This window comes from Anomaloglossus baeobatrachus, chromosome 10 (genome assembly GCF_048569485.1).
Source record: "Anomaloglossus baeobatrachus isolate aAnoBae1 chromosome 10, aAnoBae1.hap1, whole genome shotgun sequence".
NCBI classification, from domain to species: domain Eukaryota; kingdom Metazoa; phylum Chordata; class Amphibia; order Anura; family Aromobatidae; genus Anomaloglossus; species Anomaloglossus baeobatrachus.
In genome coordinates, this window is record NC_134362.1 from 132,222,188 (window position 1) to 132,241,583 (window position 19,396).

The following is a 19,396-nucleotide window of genomic DNA, read 5'->3' on the forward strand; positions in this document are numbered from 1 at the left end:
GGAATGTAGGTGGATTACCATGTTAGGGACAACAATTCACCATGGACTCAATGAGGCTAACTCATTTGCATGCTTCTTATAGCAAATATATTGAAGGACTCATACTATACCATGACATAGTAGATATCCTGGTTCTCTATGTGCTTTAGCCTTTCCTCTGGGCCCTACATACTAGATAGTTGTACTATTACTTACCATACTCCTTGCCGAAGGTTTGGTTTCTAATTAGATTTTGTTTTTTATTCTGTTTTTAGTGCTGCACTTTTTCATCACATTTCATGGTGTGTTATTCCCCATGAGAACGGACATCTCACCTGCTCAAGAACTGGATCCAATACAATATATGATGCATCCTATGTTAGTGTCATGCTATCTCTATATGAATTATGTATGTACTGTAGTTGTCAACACATGCTGTGCATTGTTTTATGCATCTCAAATGAATAGCCTGTATAATTATAACTGTAATAATATATACATGATGTATCTTAGTGTATCTGAATATGATTTATCTATGGATATTTATACCCTTTCTGTGCTACAAATACTTTTGTATTATGGATTACTAATACATATGGTGACCGTGCAGTGCACCTGCGTGCTGATCTCCGCTGCTGCTCTGGGTTGCGCCGCTGTCTATGAGAGCCGCACGTGCGCACTGGCTGTAACACAATGTTCGGCCACTGCGCATGCGCCCGCTTCAGTGACGAGCGGTGGGGGTCTGGGGCGGCGCTGGACGTCAGCGCGCATGCGCCGACGATGCATGGCCACTGGAGCAACAGGGTGAGTGTACAGATATATAAGGGGTAAATAAACTGATTACAACAGCCCCCTGATGAAGCAGGAACAGCGAAATGCACATAGGGGATAGGACTGATTGACATTTTTCACAACAATCTAATGCCATGGGTAATTACTAAAATGATACTTTGACTGCTTGCTACAGTGGGGAGTCTGGGTCTATTATAACCATACTACTATGAACTGCTGCTATTCTGCCTCTTATTTGCACTTTCCTTGATGTACGTTATATGCACTTTATTTGCCAAGCTGCTGCTATCTGCACTTTTGCACAGCAATAAGATCATTTTTTTAAACAGCAGAGGGCTAATGCAATAGTTACGATCTATTTCCATAGATAAGAGTGCTGCCTTTGTATTACAAGTGCTTGGTTGTTTTACTGGTTATAGTAAGTTGCTGCTAATTATGATTATGATATATTAATCTGAATAATAGTGATCTAACTATAATTATCATGAATGTGGTGAGAGATAAGAAAATTTGCCATTAGGTCACATGTCTTTGTAATACCATATATATAACTTTGAACCATTTATTTGGACATGCATTGTGGATATAAGGTAGATAACCTCTGAATGCACATGGCCTTCAGCAGCTGAAACACCCAGGAATAATTAACCTACTTTGCATTTGGAAGTGCTGCAGTGTAAAGCACTAACCAGTAGAGATGAGCGAACCGGTCCCGGTTCGGCTCGAGGTCGGTTCGCCGAACGGAGGTCCCGTTCGAGTTCGGCTCGTCGAACGTTCGACGAACCGAATTCGAACTGCATAGGAAACAATGGCAGGGAATCACAAACACAGAAAAACACCTAGAAAACACCCTCAAAGGTGTCCAAAAGGTGACAAACAACTCACAACACAACACAAACACATGGGAAAGTGACAAGGACATATACTCATGCGAAAACAAAACAGCTGGACAAGGAAAAAGAGGAAGACACACAGATATATGAGTATATGCAAGGAAACATCGATTCCATTATTGTGCAACTTGAGCCCTGCTCATTTTAGGCTTCCAATATTGATAAATTGCCTGAGCTCGCCACGTACGCCTTGGGGATCTTGTCGTGTCCTGCAGCCAGCGTTCTCTCGGAACCTGTCTTCAGTGCTGCTGGGGGTCTGCTGGCAGATAAGCACACGTGTCTGTCCACTGATAATGTGGACATGGCTCTCAGAGGACTTTTCTTCCCCTGGGTCAGCCAGGGGACGGGAAAGGCACGCGTATTTTTGATAGTGCTTCATGCAAAGTATCTTTTCATTTTTCAAAAGGGGGGTCAACTGATGCCAGTCAAGTGGGGTGTGTGTGTGGCCCAATTAGTGGCAACGAGGTAGACTGTGGTTGGAGTCCCCTCGCTGTGTTTCTAAAAGAACCAAGATGAACAAGTCATGGCTCTCAGAAGACTTTTCTTCCCCTGGGTCAGCCAGGGGACGGGAAAGGCACGCGTATTTTTGAGAGTGCTTCATGCAAAGCATCTTTTTCATTTTGAAAAGGGGCATCAACTGATGTCAGTCAAGTGGGGTGTGTGGCCCAATTAGTGGCAACGAGGGAGACTGTGGTTGGAGTCCCCTCGCTGTGTTTCTAAAAGAACCAAGATGAACAAGTCATGGCTCTCAGAGGACTTTTCTTCCCCTGGGTCAGCCAGGGGACGGGAAAGGCACGCGTATTTTTGAGAGTGCTTCATGCAAAGCATCTTTTTCTTTTTCAAAAGGGGGCTCAACCGATGCCAGTCAAGTGGGGTGTGTGTGGCCCAGTTAGTGGCAACGAGGGAGACTGTGGTTGGAGTCCCCTCGCTGTGTTTCTAAAAGAACCAAAATGAACGAATCATGGCTCTCAGAGGACTTTTCTTCCCCTGGGTCAGCCAGGGGACGGGAAAGGCATGCGTATTTTTGAGAGTGCTTCATGCAAAGCATCTTTTTCTTTTTCAAAAGGGGGGTCAACCGATGCCAGTCAAGTGGGGTGTGTGTGGCCCAGTTAGTGGCAACGAGGGAGACTGTGGTTGGAGTCCCCTCGCTGTGTTTCTAAAAGAACCAAGATGAACAAGTCATGGCTCTCAGAAGACTTTTCTTCCCCTGGGTCAGCCAGGGGACGGGAAAGGCACGCGTATTTTTGAGAGTGCTTCATGCAAAGCATCTTTTTCTTTTTGAAAAGGGGCATCAACTGATGTCAGTCAAGTGGGGTGTGTGTGGCCCAATTAGTGGCAACGAGGGAGACTGTGGTTGGAGTCCCCTCGCTGTGTTTCTAAAAGAACCAAGATGAACAAGTCATGGCTCTCAGAGGACTTTTCTTCCCCTGGGTCAGCCAGGGGACGGGAAAGGCACGCGTATTTTTGAGAGTGCTTCATGCAAAGCATCTTTTTCTTTTTCAAAAGGGGGGTCAACCGATGCCAGTCAAGTGGGGTGTGTGTGGCCCAGTTAGTGGAAACGAGGGAGACTGTGGTTGGAGTCCCCTCGCTGTGTTTTACATGCTTTTAGAAGGGCATGACATGGCTTAGAGGTTGACTTTCAGCATCTGGAAACTGTTGGCTACCAAAATGCTGCCTTTCCAACCTTTTTAACCGAGGATTTTCGAGACCTTATGCCCATCGCAGTGCCCCAAGAGCCGATGCCCAGGCGCCACTCCTTCTCCAACAAAGGCGTGCACGCGCTACACCAGCATGTCGCACTAAACATCACTGATTCCTTGAGAAACTCTGTGTGACAGGGTGCTTTTCACCACAGATAATTGGCCCAGTAAGCATGGACAGGGGCGTTACATGTCGCTGACTGGGCAATGGGTTACTGTGGGGAGAGATGGAGAAGGGTCTGCTGTACAAGTCTTGCCGTCCCCACGAGTTGTTTCAATCCTTCTTCTGGATGTAGAAGTTAATACACTGCTTCTGCCTCTTCAACCTCGTGTGGGTCCTCCACCTTGGCGCAAACCCTGTGTGGTCAGGCCACCCTTCCTTGTAACTGCGCACAAGGACTACCACACACCTCCTTACTATGCTGGCAGCAGAGCTCAATGCCATCAGGCGGTCAAAGTTTTACTTTGAAATGTATGGGAAATGTGAGTCACAGCGCTGAGAAGTTGTGGACGGTTAGCTCTGGAGACCGAGTTTCATCAATGGTTGTCTCCACTCAACCAGCAGCCAGGGAAGGCCTGGTGCGACAATGATGCAAACATGGGTGCGGCCCTTCGCTGTGACAATGTGACACACGTGCCTTGTGTGGTTCACGTGTTGAACCTGGTTGTCCAGCAATTTTTAAAGCACTATCCTGGCCCACATGGCCTTCTGCAGAGAGCACGGTGTAACGCCTTGCTTGATCCACACACTCAGATGGGCTGTAAATGATAGGCTAGAGGGAAGCCACTCACCAAGCAGGACCCCTAGAACCCTGAAACCCTTTAACCCCTATACAGGGATTAGGAATTGCACAGGGCCCAAGGTGATTAATACCTGTGGAAGGCTGCAGTTCCAGAGAATAGTAGTCAGGCAGGGTCAAAACATTAATTGAGTAACAGGAACAGAATGGGACGGCCAGGACTTAATCAGAAAACAAGCAGAGGTGAAATGCGGATCGGCCAACAAGGTACATAAACAGCAAGCAGGAAAAGTAGTCAGGTAACAAGCACACAAAATCATAAAACTGAACTGGGGGTAAAAGCAGAGCTATGTCTGGCAGTGGTCTGCAGACAGGATGGGCATAAAAAAGGGTGTGGTGTCTTCCCATTGGTTGTAGCTGAATGATGGTATTTCATCTGTGAGATACCCACCAGATACATTCAGCCAGAGATTCTGCATCTGTCAAGGTAATGCAGCCCAGTGGGTGAGCATAACCTGCGTCCACCTGCGCCGCTGGCATCGACTCCTCTCCCATCATCAGCACTATTCATGAAAGGAACACGTTGTCACCTGGCGACCGGAGTACAAATTGACGGAGCGGACTCCGTTGGTGACTTAACAGCCGTGTGCGGCAATGATGCAAACCTGGCTGCGGGCCATCGTCAGGGCAATGTGACACACGTGCCTTGTATGGCTCACGTGTTGAACCTAATTCTCCAGCAATTTTTAAAACACCATCACGGCCTACATGGCCTTGTGCAGCGTGCACGCTCGCTATGTGCTCACTTCCATCGTGCGCACACAGCAGCTCAACAACTTTCGTCGCTACAGAAGTCTTTAGGTCTGGTGGTTAAACGCCTGAAATGCGATGTGCCCACACGCAGGAATTTGAATCTGCACATGTTGCAGCGTTTGTGGCAGCACCGCCGAACCCTGCTGCAATACGTTATGACATATAGCCTGGGATAACTTGATCCAGAGGTGGTGCAGATCACGCTGCTGGAGTGGTGTCAGATCAAGGACCTATGCACCCTGCTACACAGTTTACAAATGTCGACGAAGATGTTTAGCACTGGCAATGTCATTTTCAGCGTGACAATTCTGGTCATCTACAGGATGGAGCACACTGTAATTATTATTCGGAGTCAGGTGTTGGGACAAGAGGAAGGGGAGGAAGTACAGGAGGAGTCATATGCGGAAGGGATAACAAGATCTACGAGGTCCAGATGGTCAGCGGCACCTATGCGGCAGTCATGGTGAGGGAGAGGGATTAACAAGGGCACATAGTATCAGCAAAAAGTGTTGAGGAAGGTGCAGGAGCCCATGAAGAAATGGAGGACGAACTGGCGATGGGCATGGAAGACTCAGCAGATGAGTGAGAGCTTGCTCACATTTCGGTTGTGCGAGGTTGTGGGGAGAGGGCAGAGGAAGGAGGCACGATTCTCACGTCTCTGCCACCAACACACCAAGGACTTGGTCCTCCTGGATGCACAAGACACATGAGCGCCTTCTTGCTGCACTACCTACAACATACATGACCCTCGGATTGTACGAATTCAAAGTAATCCAGAATACTGGGTTGCCACACTGTTAGATCCCCGGTACAAGACAAAATTTGGCAAAATAATTCCTGCCATAGAAATGGACGCACGTATACAGGAGTATCTGCAGAATGTGGTACGCAATCTTAGATCTACTTTTCCACTAAACACCAGTGCTGCACAGAGTGAATCTCAACGCTTTGTCATGGATAGGAGGAAATGGTCTTTTACTTGTCCACATCTGAGGGACCGAGGGCTGGCTGCTGTGCTGAGATGGCGTTGAGTACGGTGTCCCTGCAGAGTTGCACTTTTGGTCATATACCAAAATGAGTTGAAAAAGGACACATGCTGGTGGAAAGGGGAACAGGTGTGTTGGAAAGGGGAAAAAGTTTTGGTCCGTGGATTTGGTGGTTAAGCAACAGTAACATTTGCTGAAGAAACACCATCTGTTACAGTGGGACTGGTAGATTTGGATAAAGTGGTATATACTATGTTACCGCTATATAACGAAAATTAATAAGAAAAGAAAGAGAAAGGTATATATCCCCATCAGCAGTCAGTGTCCACCGTGCTCCCAGTTGGAAAAGGAGAGGTTGGCAACTGGAAGGTTTGGTGGAGGATACAGAGCTGTGTGGCTATGAAACTAATAGTAGCCTGAACCGAGTTAGACGCCATTCGGATCTGGAGACTGGGAGCCCTGTTAGCGTCACAGGGTCCACATGCCCACCCAGCCCAGGAACTCCCTGGTAACAACACAGGGGCCATTGAGTACGCTGACCGTGTGCGTAGGGGCACACCTGTGGACAGCAGGCGCATCAGCAGCAGCAGGCCTGTTAATGCCACTGGGCTGCACAAGCAGGACTGGTAGGACAGGAGCTGGTCTTAACCGTTCTGCGTTACCAACTGTGGTGGTGGCCTGCATCGACACCCTATCCTTGCCTACCTCTGGCCTAAAGCCGCAATGGGTTCAACACATGGAGGTGTGCTCTTTCGGAGCATAATAGAAGACTGCGCACCTCCTTGTTGGCTCCAGCCCCTTTTATAACCTGGGTCCGCCCCAAACCAGGGTGAACCACAATGCACCTCCTGGAGACAAAAGTAGAGTGACACGTCATGAGTGGCATAACTAGCGTCCTATTTGGAACCGCAACTTCAATGATGACCTCATGGCTGCCATGACCCAAACACCTCACCAGTCATCGTCTGACCATCAATAATGCGGTGACAAGTCATAGGGGTGGGCCTCTGCAAGCCATTTGGGAGGACACCTGATGCCCTGTGGTCTATATGGGACCCCCACATCAGGGGCAGGGCCAAAGAGTTTATTACCGGACATAGTCTCTGATGCAGTAAGTGCCTGAGCATGCTCAGTAGCATGAAATACAGTCTCTGAAAAAAGACTATCAGCTTTAGCATGGTGTCTAGGCACAAAACAGGACTTAGACCCGGCACGGAATGCAAGCACCTGTGCAAAGAGGCTTTTCACACTTAGTGTGGGAGCATGCGCTGTATCCCGAAATGAAGACTTAGCGTCAGGAATGGCACAGTCAGGCTGAGTATACTCACTAGGCGAAACACTGTAATTAGGCTGCAGCTGGGGTAAATCGGCACACGCATGCACACTAGCTGCCTCTCCACACTTAGACGTGGAGGGGAAATTGCTCTTGGAGATGCTGTCTATGAACAGAAGGAAAAGCTAAAGGAAGCCTGACTTTCTATCCCTCCGAATTATGAAATGCAGCAATGAATTCCCTGAGTTTGCTATAACATTAGCGTAGCAAAATGTGCAGGAGGGTGTCATGCATAGGTGCTAGAAATAGCTTGGCACCAGTGGGGCACTAATGGAATACAACAGCCAGTTCTATGATGCCATTAAATGGCAGTATTTTTTGCTATCATTATAGCTTATTAAAAACAGAGCAGGAGGGTGTCCTGCACAGGTGCTAGAAATAGCTTGGCACCAGTGGGGCACTAATGGAGTACAACAGCCACTTCTTGTATGCAACTAGGTACACTGACTGTTTGCTAGTATAATGGCTAAGTTAAAAAAAGTTGGAGTGTGCAATGCAGGCAGAGGTGCTGCAAATATCTTTACAATAGTGTGAATAGACAAAAGTACAATAGCCACGTTTAGGATGCCACTAGGTACACTGACTGTTTGCTAGTATAATGGCTTAGTTAAAAAGAGTTGGAGTGTGCAATGCAGGCAGACGTGCTGCAAATATCTTTACAATAGTGTGAATAGACAAAAGTACAATAGCCACGTTTAGGATGCCACTAGGTACACTGACTGTTTGCTAGTATAATGGCTTAGTTAAAAAGAGTTGGAGTGTGCAATGCAGGCAGACGTGCTGCAAATATCTTTACAATAGTGTGAATAGACAAAAGTACAATAGCCACGTTTAGGATGCCACTAGGTACACTGACTGTTTGCTAGTATAATGGCTTAGTTAAAAAGAGTTGGAGTGTGCAATGCAGGCAGACGTGCTGCAAATATCTTTACAATAGTGTGAATAGACAAAAGTACAATAGCCACGTTTAGGATGCCACTAGGTACACTGACTGTTTGCTAGTATAATGGCTTAGTTAAAAAGAGTTGGAGTGTGCAATGCAGGCAGACGTGCTGCAAATATCTTTACAATAGTGTGAATAGACAAAAGTACAATAGCCACGTTTAGGATGCCACTAGGTACACTGACTGTTTGCTAGTATAATGGCTTAGTTAAAAAGAGTTGGAGTGTGCAATGCAGGCAGACGTGCTGCAAATATCTTTACAATAGTGTGAATAGACAAAAGTACAATAGCCACGTTTAGGATGCCACTAGGTACACTGACTGTTTGCTAGTATAATGGCTTAGTTAAAAAGAGTTGGAGTGTGCAATGCAGGCAGACGTGCTGCAAATATCTTTACAATAGTGTGAATAGACAAAAGTACAATAGCCACGTTTAGGATGCCACTAGGTACACTGACTGTTTGCTAATATAATGGCTTAGTTAAAAAGAGTTGGAGTGTGCAATGCAGGCAGACGTGCTGCAAATATCTTTACAATAGTGTGAATAGACAAAAGTACAATAGCCACGTTTAGGATGCCACTAGGTACACTGACTGTTTGCTAGTATAATGGCTTAGTTAAAAAAAGTTTGAGTGTGCAATGCAGGCAGACGTGCTGCAAATATCTTTACAATAGTGTGAATAGACAAAAGTACAATAGCCACGTTTAGGATGCCACTAGGTACACTGACTGTTTGCTAGTATAATGGCTTAGTTAAAGAGTTGGAGTGTGCAATGCAGGCAGAGGTGCTGCAAATATCTTTACAATAGTGTGAATAGACAAAAGTACAATAGCAACGTTTAGGATGCCACTAGGTACACTGACTGTTTGCTAGTATAATGGCTTAGTTAAAAAGAGTTGGAGTGTGCAATGCAGGCAGACGTGCTGCAAATATCTTTACAATAGTGTGAATAGACAAAAGTACAATAGCCACGTTTAGGATGCCACTAGGTACACTGACTGTTTGCTAGTATAATGGCTTAGTTAAAAAAAGTTTGAGTGTGCAATGCAGGCAGACGTGCTGCAAATATCTTTACAATAGTGTGAATAGACAAAAGTACAATAGCCACGTTTAGGATGCCACTAGGTACACTGACTGTTTGCTAGTATAATGGCTTAGTTAAAAAGAGTTGGAGTGTGCAATGCCGGCAGACGTGCTGCAAATATCTTTACAATAGTGTGAATAGACAAAAGTACAATAGCCACGTTTAGGATGCCACTAGGTACACTGACTGTTTGCTAGTATAATGGCTTAGTTAAAAAGAGTTGGAGTGTGCAATGCAGGCAGACGTGCTGCAAATATCTTTACAATAGTGTGAATAGACAAAAGTACAATAGCCACGTTTAGGATGCCACTAGGTACACTGACTGCTAGCATAATGGCTTAGTTAAAAAGAGTTGGAGTGTGCAGAGGACAGGAGGGTACAGTGCCAGGATTGTGGGGCTCTGGGTAGAGGAATGGAAGCCTGCCTTTCTATTCCCTCGTAATGGTGAAATGCAGCGACGAAATCCCTGACCTTGGCTACACAGACGCTGTCTCTGTTTTCAGGACCTGTCACCTATGGCTCTGACCCTACCGGTTTGAGCCCTTAAAAGGACTGCTAGAAAGTGCTCTCCCTAAGCTGTCTAACGCTGTGTATGGAGCGCATACAGCTGTATCGGCGATAGGACTCAGGAGGACGGAGCTGCGACAGTGATGTCTGACACCAAAGACGCAGAAGAGATAATGGCGTCCTGGAGGAAAATGTCCGGTTTTATAATGCAGGGACATGTGACATGGACATCCTATCACACATGCCGTTGCTTCTCTGGCTAAAAGTCCACTTAGCTGTGTGTGTGTCTGGGATTGGCTGACATGCTGGCCCGCCCCACTACACGCGCGCGCTTAGGGAAGGAAGACAAGGAAAAAAAAAAAAAAAATGGCGATCGCCATTATAGAAACAGCAGTGATCTGAAGGCGCTGTTCACGCACACTATACACTGAAATGTCATAATAGTGTGATTCACAGAGTGACTTACACTATTACAGCGGAAAGCCAGCTAGGAATTAGCTGTTTTTTTGCTGCTAGAACCGTTCTCGAACGTTTCTAGAACTATCGAGCTTTTGCAAAAAGCTCGAGTTCTAGTTCGATCTAGAACAGGACCCAAAATCACTCGAGCCTAGAACTGGAGAACCTCGAACCGCGAACCGCGCTCAACTCTACTAACCAGCTCAGTTCTACATACTCCCCACATTATGTGGATATGTACAGATATAATATGTCTGCACAATGGTGCAACCTTTAGTATATACCTATGATGCAATACAAATTTTTACATATTTATACAGACTAATATATACTTTTTATTCATGTATGTCAGTCATTAATGCTTTTTGTTTGTTTGTTCACTATCACAAATCACTTATTGTCTTTTTAAGAAATTTCATTAATAAAATCTAATTGTTTATGCGCAAATTATTCCTTGTTCTTTTTGTAAAATATTGTAAAGTGACTGTACAGAGAGCAGAGTGTTCTCACCAAACCCCTCCTGCTGTTAATAGTAACTGTTATTACTTTAAAGGCGGGTGGGGGGGGGCACAACATGCCAACACATTACCCCAAAAATACCAGGGGCAGTCACAGCTCACTCTTCTCCTTTCTGACGCGTTTATTCAAATCCTTGAGTCATCATGGTAAATGGAGGTAAGTAGAAATGAGGCACCGTGAGCTCCATGCCACATAGCTATACATCCATTTGACTTCATGGTATATAAATAAAAAAAAAAAATTGCCAACAAGTCTTAGTTTCAAATCCTTTTTTCAGTTGGACTTATATAATATAATTTTCTGAAATAATAACTTTTGGGTTTCCATTGGCTGTATCAACATTAACCGAAATAAACACTTGAAATAGATCCCTCTGCTTATAATGACTCTATATAATGTGTCTCCCTTTTTGTATTGAATAACTGAAATAAATTAACTTTTTTATGATATTCTAATTTATTGAGATGCACCTGTATATGCCTACAGATTAGCATACCATATTTTTTGGACTGATAACAGAGAGTAATAGAGGAAGGGTCTAAAATCCGCGCCAAGGACTCAATGGATCCAATGAAGAGATCAATGCTTCTTTTAATATCATGCACAGGTCTACGCGTTTCATGAGTCACAGCTCCCTTCTTCAGGACAACAGGCAGAAAAACGTCAAATCTGTTACAATGGGGAATTGTGCGGTTTAAAAGCATGCATTAACGTCATGGGACCACCCATCACAGAAAAAAACCCAAATTGCAGGCGGGATCAAGATCATTCTAGACTCCTGTGACGTTATAGTGAACATTGGAAAATAGGATTGTAATCAAACAAATACGTGAAATCCTAATTAAATACATGCAACTGATCTGATTTCTTATCATAGGAACAACGTGCAGAAAAATATGAAAAATAAAATGAATAAATAAATAATAAAAAATGGTGAAACATTCATGTGATGAGAACCTGAAAAAAGAGAGAATTCCAGCACGATGCCCTAGAAAGGAAGAGAATTAGACCACAGGACCGCCGCCCCGTGTCATGATCATCCAATATTCTTAGCATGCTTACTGCTAAAGCAGATCTCCTATGGTTCTATTAGTAAAACCCCTGACACTGTCGAGGAATTGCTAAAAAGCTGCGGGTGGCAGGGAGCTATCTATTAAACTACTTTCAAAGAAAAAATACGGAACTAGTGCCAGAAAGGTGAACTGAGTTCAAAGACGTGGAAACAAACTAAGTCTGTCTGCACAACCATGATTGAATGGGCTCTGAACAGAATTGTAAAATAAATTACTAAAGAAATGGAAAAGTTGGTGTCTCTAGTTAAAAATAACATTTCAGTGAGGACCGGTCACAAACCAAGCAACATATAAACAGTATGAAGCGAGATTTGTAGCCGGAAAAAAAGATTTACTCCATGTCATGATCTTTTGTTCTGCTGGCGATAACCTGCACATACCAGAAAAGGTTTCTATTAGGTTATAGGATTTAGGAATGTAGTAGGGGACGGGAAGCCACACATTCAAGCGGTGTCCAGGCAGGGTTAATTGAGGTTCAATAAAACACCAGTGAAAGGTGGGTGCGAAAATTCAACAGTGCAGGAAAAATAATATATAATGTATAATATATATTTCTCTGCACCTGTGCAGTAATATCTTAAGGAGGAAACGTGATAAATGGGAAAACTATATATTAATATATACGAACCAAAAATATAGAATTATAAAATATATATATATAATATATATCTAAGGGAGGTCACAATATTCCTAAAAACGGGTGATTAATACTTTAAAACCTGGCATGAAGGGTAAAGATTCAAAGAACCGGGGGGGGGGATGGGGGAAAAAATGGAGGAAGGAATTTTATTGGAACATTAAAAAACACACTACTCTATATTTATATATAAAAATTACACGTAAGAGGGTAAAAATTATGTGATAAAAATATATTATTATAAATTATAAGAAATTTATACTGAATATTAAAATTAATAAAATAAATCGGTGATCTCATTGAGGCCCAGAGGTTTAAGTGTATGTAGTCTGTAGATACAATAAGTTTCTTTTTTATTAAGCATATCCATCACTATATCAGTCACTATAATGTCACAGGAGTCTAGAATGATCATGATCCCGCCTGCAATTTGGGTTTTTTTCTGTGATGGGTGGTCCCATGACGTCAATGCATGCTTTTAAACCGCACAATTCCCCATTGTAACAGATTTGATGTTTTTCTGCCTGTTGTCCTGAAGAAGGGAGCTGCGACTCCTGAAACGCATAGACCTGTGCATGATATTAAAAGAAGCATTAATCTCTTCATTGGATCCATTGAGTCCTTGGCGCGGATTTTAGACCCTTCCTCTATTACTCTCTGTTATCAGCTTTCCTTGGGGCTGCTGCCTGGACCCGGATTCTTACATGCTTATATAGTGGTTGTGACTGGCACAACCATCAGAGGTGAGTGTGATACTCCTTTTTACCCCCTTCCATTGTTGGGGTAATACCCTATTGCGCTTTGTTTTTCCACAGTTTCCTATCCATATTTTTTGGACTATAAGACGCACCGGACCATAAGACGCACCCTGGTTTTAGAGGAGAAAAATAGGAAAATAAAATTTTAACCAAAAAATGTGGTCATGACACACTGTTATGGGGTGAGGCTCTGCTGCTGACACTATTATGGGGGTAATGTCCCCAAATTCTCTACTAAGGTACCCCTGCTCATATACCCCCATCCATCCTGCTCATATACCCCCATCCATCCTGCTCATATACCATCCTGCTATATACCCCCCATCCTGCTCATATACCCCATACTGCTCATAATATACCCCCATCCATCCTGCTCATAATATACCCCCATCCATCCTGCTCATAATATACCCCCATCCTGCTCATAAAATACCCCCATCCTGGTATATGGCCTGTATCCTGTGGCACAGAAAAAAAATAAACGTTTATACTCACCTTTCCTCACTCCCTGCAGCACCGATCAGCTTCCTCTCTGTCTCAGCTGCAGCGCCGCTGTGTGGAGCCGTCACCGTTGTCTGCAGCATCGCGATGTCTTCTTGTCTGTGCCGGTCAGCTGATCTGTGTGGACACTAGCTGACCAGCTCAGACAGGAAGACATCGCAATTCTGCAGGGGGACGGCTCCACACACTGTGACGGGTGAGTACACTGATTCACTGCACCCTGCACTGATAATGATGCACGGAGGGCAGTGAATACAGCCGCACATGATCACTCCAGGCTGTAGTTGCCAGGACTGATCATGCGGACCGGCTGTTAATTATGCGCGCGCACCCCCCCGCTCATCCCCCGCCCATCATGGGTGGGAGGATGGGCGTGGATATGAAATGAGAGGGCCCACGTGGTCACGGCAGGCGCTGCTATAGCCTGCTCGTGCCCCCGATGACCCGCTCCCCCGCAGCACCCTCATTCCCCGCAGCCACATTCAGACCATAAGACGCACCCCCCACTTTCCCCAAACATTTGGGGGGAAAAAAGTGTGTCTTATAGTCCAAAAAATACGGTATATTGCAACCATCTATTAGAGGTATATGTTGGGAAGTTTTCTCTTTAGTTACAAAAAAAAATATGTAGGGTAGGTAGAATGTATGACCCTGGAGACAGAAATATATGCCATTACACAGGTATACAGTCATGCTCTTTAACTTCTTTAACTCGCAGGTTTCCAATACGCACGTCTTTTGTTTTTGCTTTTTTTTTCATTCATGCTACCTATGAATTGGGGTTTGAAAATATCCTTGATTTGATCCCATTTTCTGTGATTTGTTTGTAATGTTATTTTAAAGACACCAGGAATAGAGAAGAAGAAAAAGAAAGAAAGATGTGTTTTGCCAATGTAGTTAAATATTATACAGTGGATATAAGAAGTCCACACATTTGTTAAAATGACAGTTTTTTGTCATGTAAAAAAAATCATGTGAAGAAAAATTATTTCAAAACTTTTTCTATCTTATCTCTTTAACCCCTAATTGCCAAAGCCAGTTTTCACCTTCCTGACCAGGCCAAATTTTTCACTTCTGAACAGTGTCACTTTATCTGGTAATGACTCTGTAATGCTTTAACATATCCCAGTGATTCCAAGAAAGTTTTTTCATGATATTTTGTACTTCATATTACTGGTAAATTGAGGTCGATATGATTTGTGTTTATATCTCAATTGGAAAATTGGAAGTTTGAAAAATTGCAATTTTTTTAAACTTTTCATCAAACTTTTAATTTTTATGTCCTTAACCCTTTTACCAGTAAGCCTGGTTTTACCGTCCTGACCAGGCCAAAATTTCACAATTCTGACAGTGTCATTTTGTAAGATAACTCTGGAACGCTTCTCTGGATCCCAAAAAACGCAGAACGTTTTTATTCATAATACTTGGTAAATTTTGGTCAATTTCATTTGCATTTATTTATGAAAATATCGAAAATTTTACAAAAATTGTGAACATTTTGAAAATGTTGAACTTTTATTTTTTTTTATGCCCTTAAACTAATAATTATATCACACAAAATCATTAATAATTAACCACATGTGTACTTTACAAAAGCACTATTTTTTGAAACACAGTTTGTTTTTTTATTTAGGAAGTTAGAAAGGTTAAAAGATTATCAGCAATATCTCAAAAATTTACAAAACCATTTTTTTTAGGGACCATATCACATTTGAAATCACTTTGAAGGGTCCAATTTGACAAAAAATACCCAAAAGTGACACAATTTTAAAAACTGAAACACTCAAAATCACATTCAAGAATTTACCAACCCTTTAGGTGCTTCACAGGAATTAAAGGGATCCTGTCAGGTGCAATATGCACCCAGAACCACGAGCAGTTCTGGGTGCATATTGCTAATCCCTGCCTAACCATCTATCTAGTAGCATAGATAAAGGGATCTTTAGAAAAAGTATTTCTAAAGATCCTTTATAATATGATGAGGCCAGGGACTAGTCGCAAGGGCATTAGTTGCTTTGGCTAGTTGGTCCCCTTAGCATGTAAACACACCTAGCGCTGGACTGGGCTCTTCCAGCTGCACTGGTGCTGTGGCAATGTAGGTAATTAAGAGTTAATGGCAGCCCAAAGCTAACACTAAGCCCTAGAGTAGTACTGGAAGGGATCTATGAGACCCCCCCATAACTAATCTGTAAGTGAAAGTAAATAAACACAAACATGCAAAAAATCCCTTATTTGAAATAAAAGACAAAAATGCAATTTTCACCCCTTTATTATCTCCCAAATCACTCCTGCAGCTCCAACGTATTCCACACGAGGTCATACGACAATTCAGCTCTACTACATAGAATATGAGTACGCGCTATGAGGTTCAGGCAGAGACTGAGCTGCGATCAACGATCACGTCACTCAGGTTAAAAAGCGGCCACAGCTGAGGATTCCCACAGTCACAGTCACCACTGATCGCGTGGCTCACTTCAGTCACTGCCTGAACTTCACAGTGGGCGGTCATGTTCTATGGCATCTCAGTGTGAATTCAAATGTAGCAGTGCTGGAAGAATTGTGAGACCTCATGTGGATTACGTTGGACCTGAAGAGGTGTTTTGAGGGTTAATATAGTGGTGAAAGAGGGTGCTTTTTGTATTTTATTTCAAATAATGGATTTTTTGGGTGTTTGTGTTTATTTACATCCACTTACAGATTAGTAATAGATGCCTCCCATTACAAATCTATGGCATAATAGCAGCTTTGGGCTGCCATTAACTCCATATTACTCCGATTGCCACCGCACCAGGGCAATCGACAAGAGCCAGGCAAAGTGCCGCGACTGTCGCATTTAATGGATATGGCAATTCCGGGCGGCTGTAGATTGATATTTTTAGGCTGGAGGGCGCCCTATAATCATGGGTCTCCCCAGCCTGAGAATACAAGACCTCAGCTGTTGGGCTTTATCTTGGCTGGGTATCAAAATTGAGGGGACCGCATAAAAAATAAAAAAAAAGCTGCATGTGGTTCCACCTATCTTGATAGCCAGCCAAGATAAGCACATGGTTGGGGGGCTGTAGCCTGTAGCCATGGCTTTATCTGTGCTGGGTATCATAATATGGTAATATATGTTTATTTATTTATTTTCCTGAACAATATAGACCCACCCACCGGCATCTGTGATTGGAAGCATCAGACACTCTGCCATTCAGCGTGGGGTCGCATCTGACTGCAACCAATCACAGATGCCGGTGGGCAGGGGAAGCAGTGCACATTCAATGAAGGTAATGAGCGCCCCGGGTAGTGAATGAGCGGCAGCAGGAGCAGTGTGACAGCTGCGCCGGTGATTCGGTAAGTATGAAGTGATTGCTCCTACCCCTTTGCGCTAGATTCTGGACATTATATGGGGACCGGCAACTGGCCAGATACCAGGGATCAATCCGCCGCCGACCCGAGTCAGCGGGGGATTGATCTGCCAGTCCTCCGAAACGCATGGACAAAATGGCAAAAATAATTGACATGCTCCATCTTGGCTGCATCTTCAAAAACGCAGCCAAAAAAAGACACATTGTGTGGACAGCAAAATAGAAATCTCATCGACTTTGCTGGGGGAAGTAAACACATGCATTTGGGTGCATCTTTGTGACCACAAAACTTCACCAAAAACGCAGTAAAAGATGCAGTGTGCAGACATAGTCTTAAGCCTATCATGCAAATTACAGTAACACTGGGCAAACCCACCGATATCGGCAGGCTCAGTGGACAGTTTGATAGGTCGTGGGAGAAAAGGATCCAGCACTTCCAATTTTGGACTGATAATCCTTTTATTCTAGTACAATAAGCTGCAACCAGAGATGTCAGGCTGCAGCTCTCCAGCAGAGCACAGGAGTACTGTGCTGAGTTGTGCGGTCCTGTGTATGGAGGATCAGGAGAGCGGTCTTTCACATCATCTTCCGAACGATGGTCGATTGACAGCTATCTATTGCATATGGGGACATTATTATATGTGTACACTCATCAGATTGGATATTTCTGTGACAGATAAATTGTTTATACATCACTTATGCTTCCATATCATGCACCTAAAAAAAATTTGACACTGTCACATCTCAACTAGTTTAAGAATATTGCATTCCAAAGAAAGAAAAGCTTTACAGGGCTCAAGTTGGTTAAACAAATTGCTGTGTTTAAGGAGGACAGTCTAAGGAAAGGTACTGCAATTAACGTACAATTAATGGAGGGTTGTTTAAAACATGCTATATAAAAATGAGTTGTCCCAAAGGGATTCTTACCTCTCAAACTTAACTGGCATTTGAACAGTGTCATGATTTTCTTCATTGTCATTATCAGTAATTTGCGTCTCTTGAATGCTGACATTTAGGGAAACTTTCTTGCGTTCTTGAGAAAGCTGGCAGCTCTCATAAAATGAAGTCATTTCAAATACTTCACTAAGCAAAAAAAACAAGATGACACATCTCAATCATATTCAGAATTATTTTTGTAAATCAATACATAAGTAAGTGTATACAGCATGAATCATCAAACAGTAACCCCTTGAAGAAAGAGGCCTATTTGCGCTTCACAGAGGATCTTTTACCACTTTCAACATGTTAAATTGGCCACACCATAGTGGCTGCATAACTGTATAAAACTCAGTCTTTATTTATTAATTTCTCCTCTCGGTGATAGAAATTTAGGTTACAATTTTTGCTACTCCCAATAGGCTCTGCTGTACTCCATTACGGAGATCAAGGATGTCATTTCATCTCTCCGAAGAAAGCACGTCCTTCTGACCTTTTTCTTGGGGGGGGGGACAGGGCTCATGCATGATGCCTCCTGCATATGATTGGTTAATGTCATGCAGGGTAAGGCTGCTTTCACACTACTTTTTTTAACATGCGTCATGAACATTTTTTAACGCAAAAACGGATCCAGTGCAAATGCGTTTTTATTTCAATGCATTTGCAATGGACTCGCGTCAACATGCGTTCACCTGTGTTTGCGTGCGTTATAGTAAGAATCCAGCGACTTGCAGTTTTTTAACTTTTTTCAAAAACGCTACTTGTAGTGTTTTTGAGCTGCGTCCAAATACTGCAAATTGCTGGATCCTGACTAAACAGCATGCAAACGCATGTGAACGCTGGTATGCTGATAGACAGGATCCTGCTTGCTCTACTGAGCATGCACAGAAACCAGCCTCGCGTGATCAGTCTCTCCCTCGCACTCCCTCCCTCCCTCCCTCCCTCCCCCTCCCTCCCTCTCTCTCCACCTCCTTCCCTCCCCCTCCCTCCACTCTCCCCCACCTAAGAGCGGAGGACGCTCGTAACAAAGGTAAACATCGGGTAACCGCGGGCTTAGTTACCCGATGTTTATCTTGGTTACGTGTGCAGGGAGCAGGCAGCCCTGCTCCTAGCAGCTGCAGACGCTCGTAACCAATGTAAATATCGGGTATCCAAGCAAGTTACCCGATGTTTACCTTGGTTACGAGCCTCCACAGCTGTCAGATGTTGGCTCCCAGTCTTTCACGTTCAGTTCCCCTCACTCCCGATCACATGATTCCAATGCCCGCCCATAAACTTAAAGTGATAAGATCCTGCAAAATAACACATGCGTTTGCATGCGTTTTTCTTTGCAAAAACAGGATCCACTTTTACAGCAAAAAAACGTTCATGACGCATGCTAAAAAAACGTAGTGTGAAA

At 43.7% G+C, this 19,396-nt stretch overlaps 1 protein-coding gene across 3 annotated transcripts in view; it reads right to left on the reverse strand.

Annotated features, from left to right (window-relative positions):
- The window catches only part of DUS2 (dihydrouridine synthase 2), a 498,816-nt gene that overhangs the window by 123,594 nt on the left and 355,826 nt on the right, over nucleotides 1–19,396 (reverse strand). For all 3 annotated transcript variants that reach the window (XM_075325642.1, XM_075325643.1, XM_075325644.1), the window contains one exon: nucleotides 17,989–18,144. In XM_075325642.1, coding sequence (XP_075181757.1) covers nucleotides 17,989–18,144 — 156 coding nt within the window. The remainder of the gene's footprint in view (nucleotides 1–17,988; nucleotides 18,145–19,396) is intronic.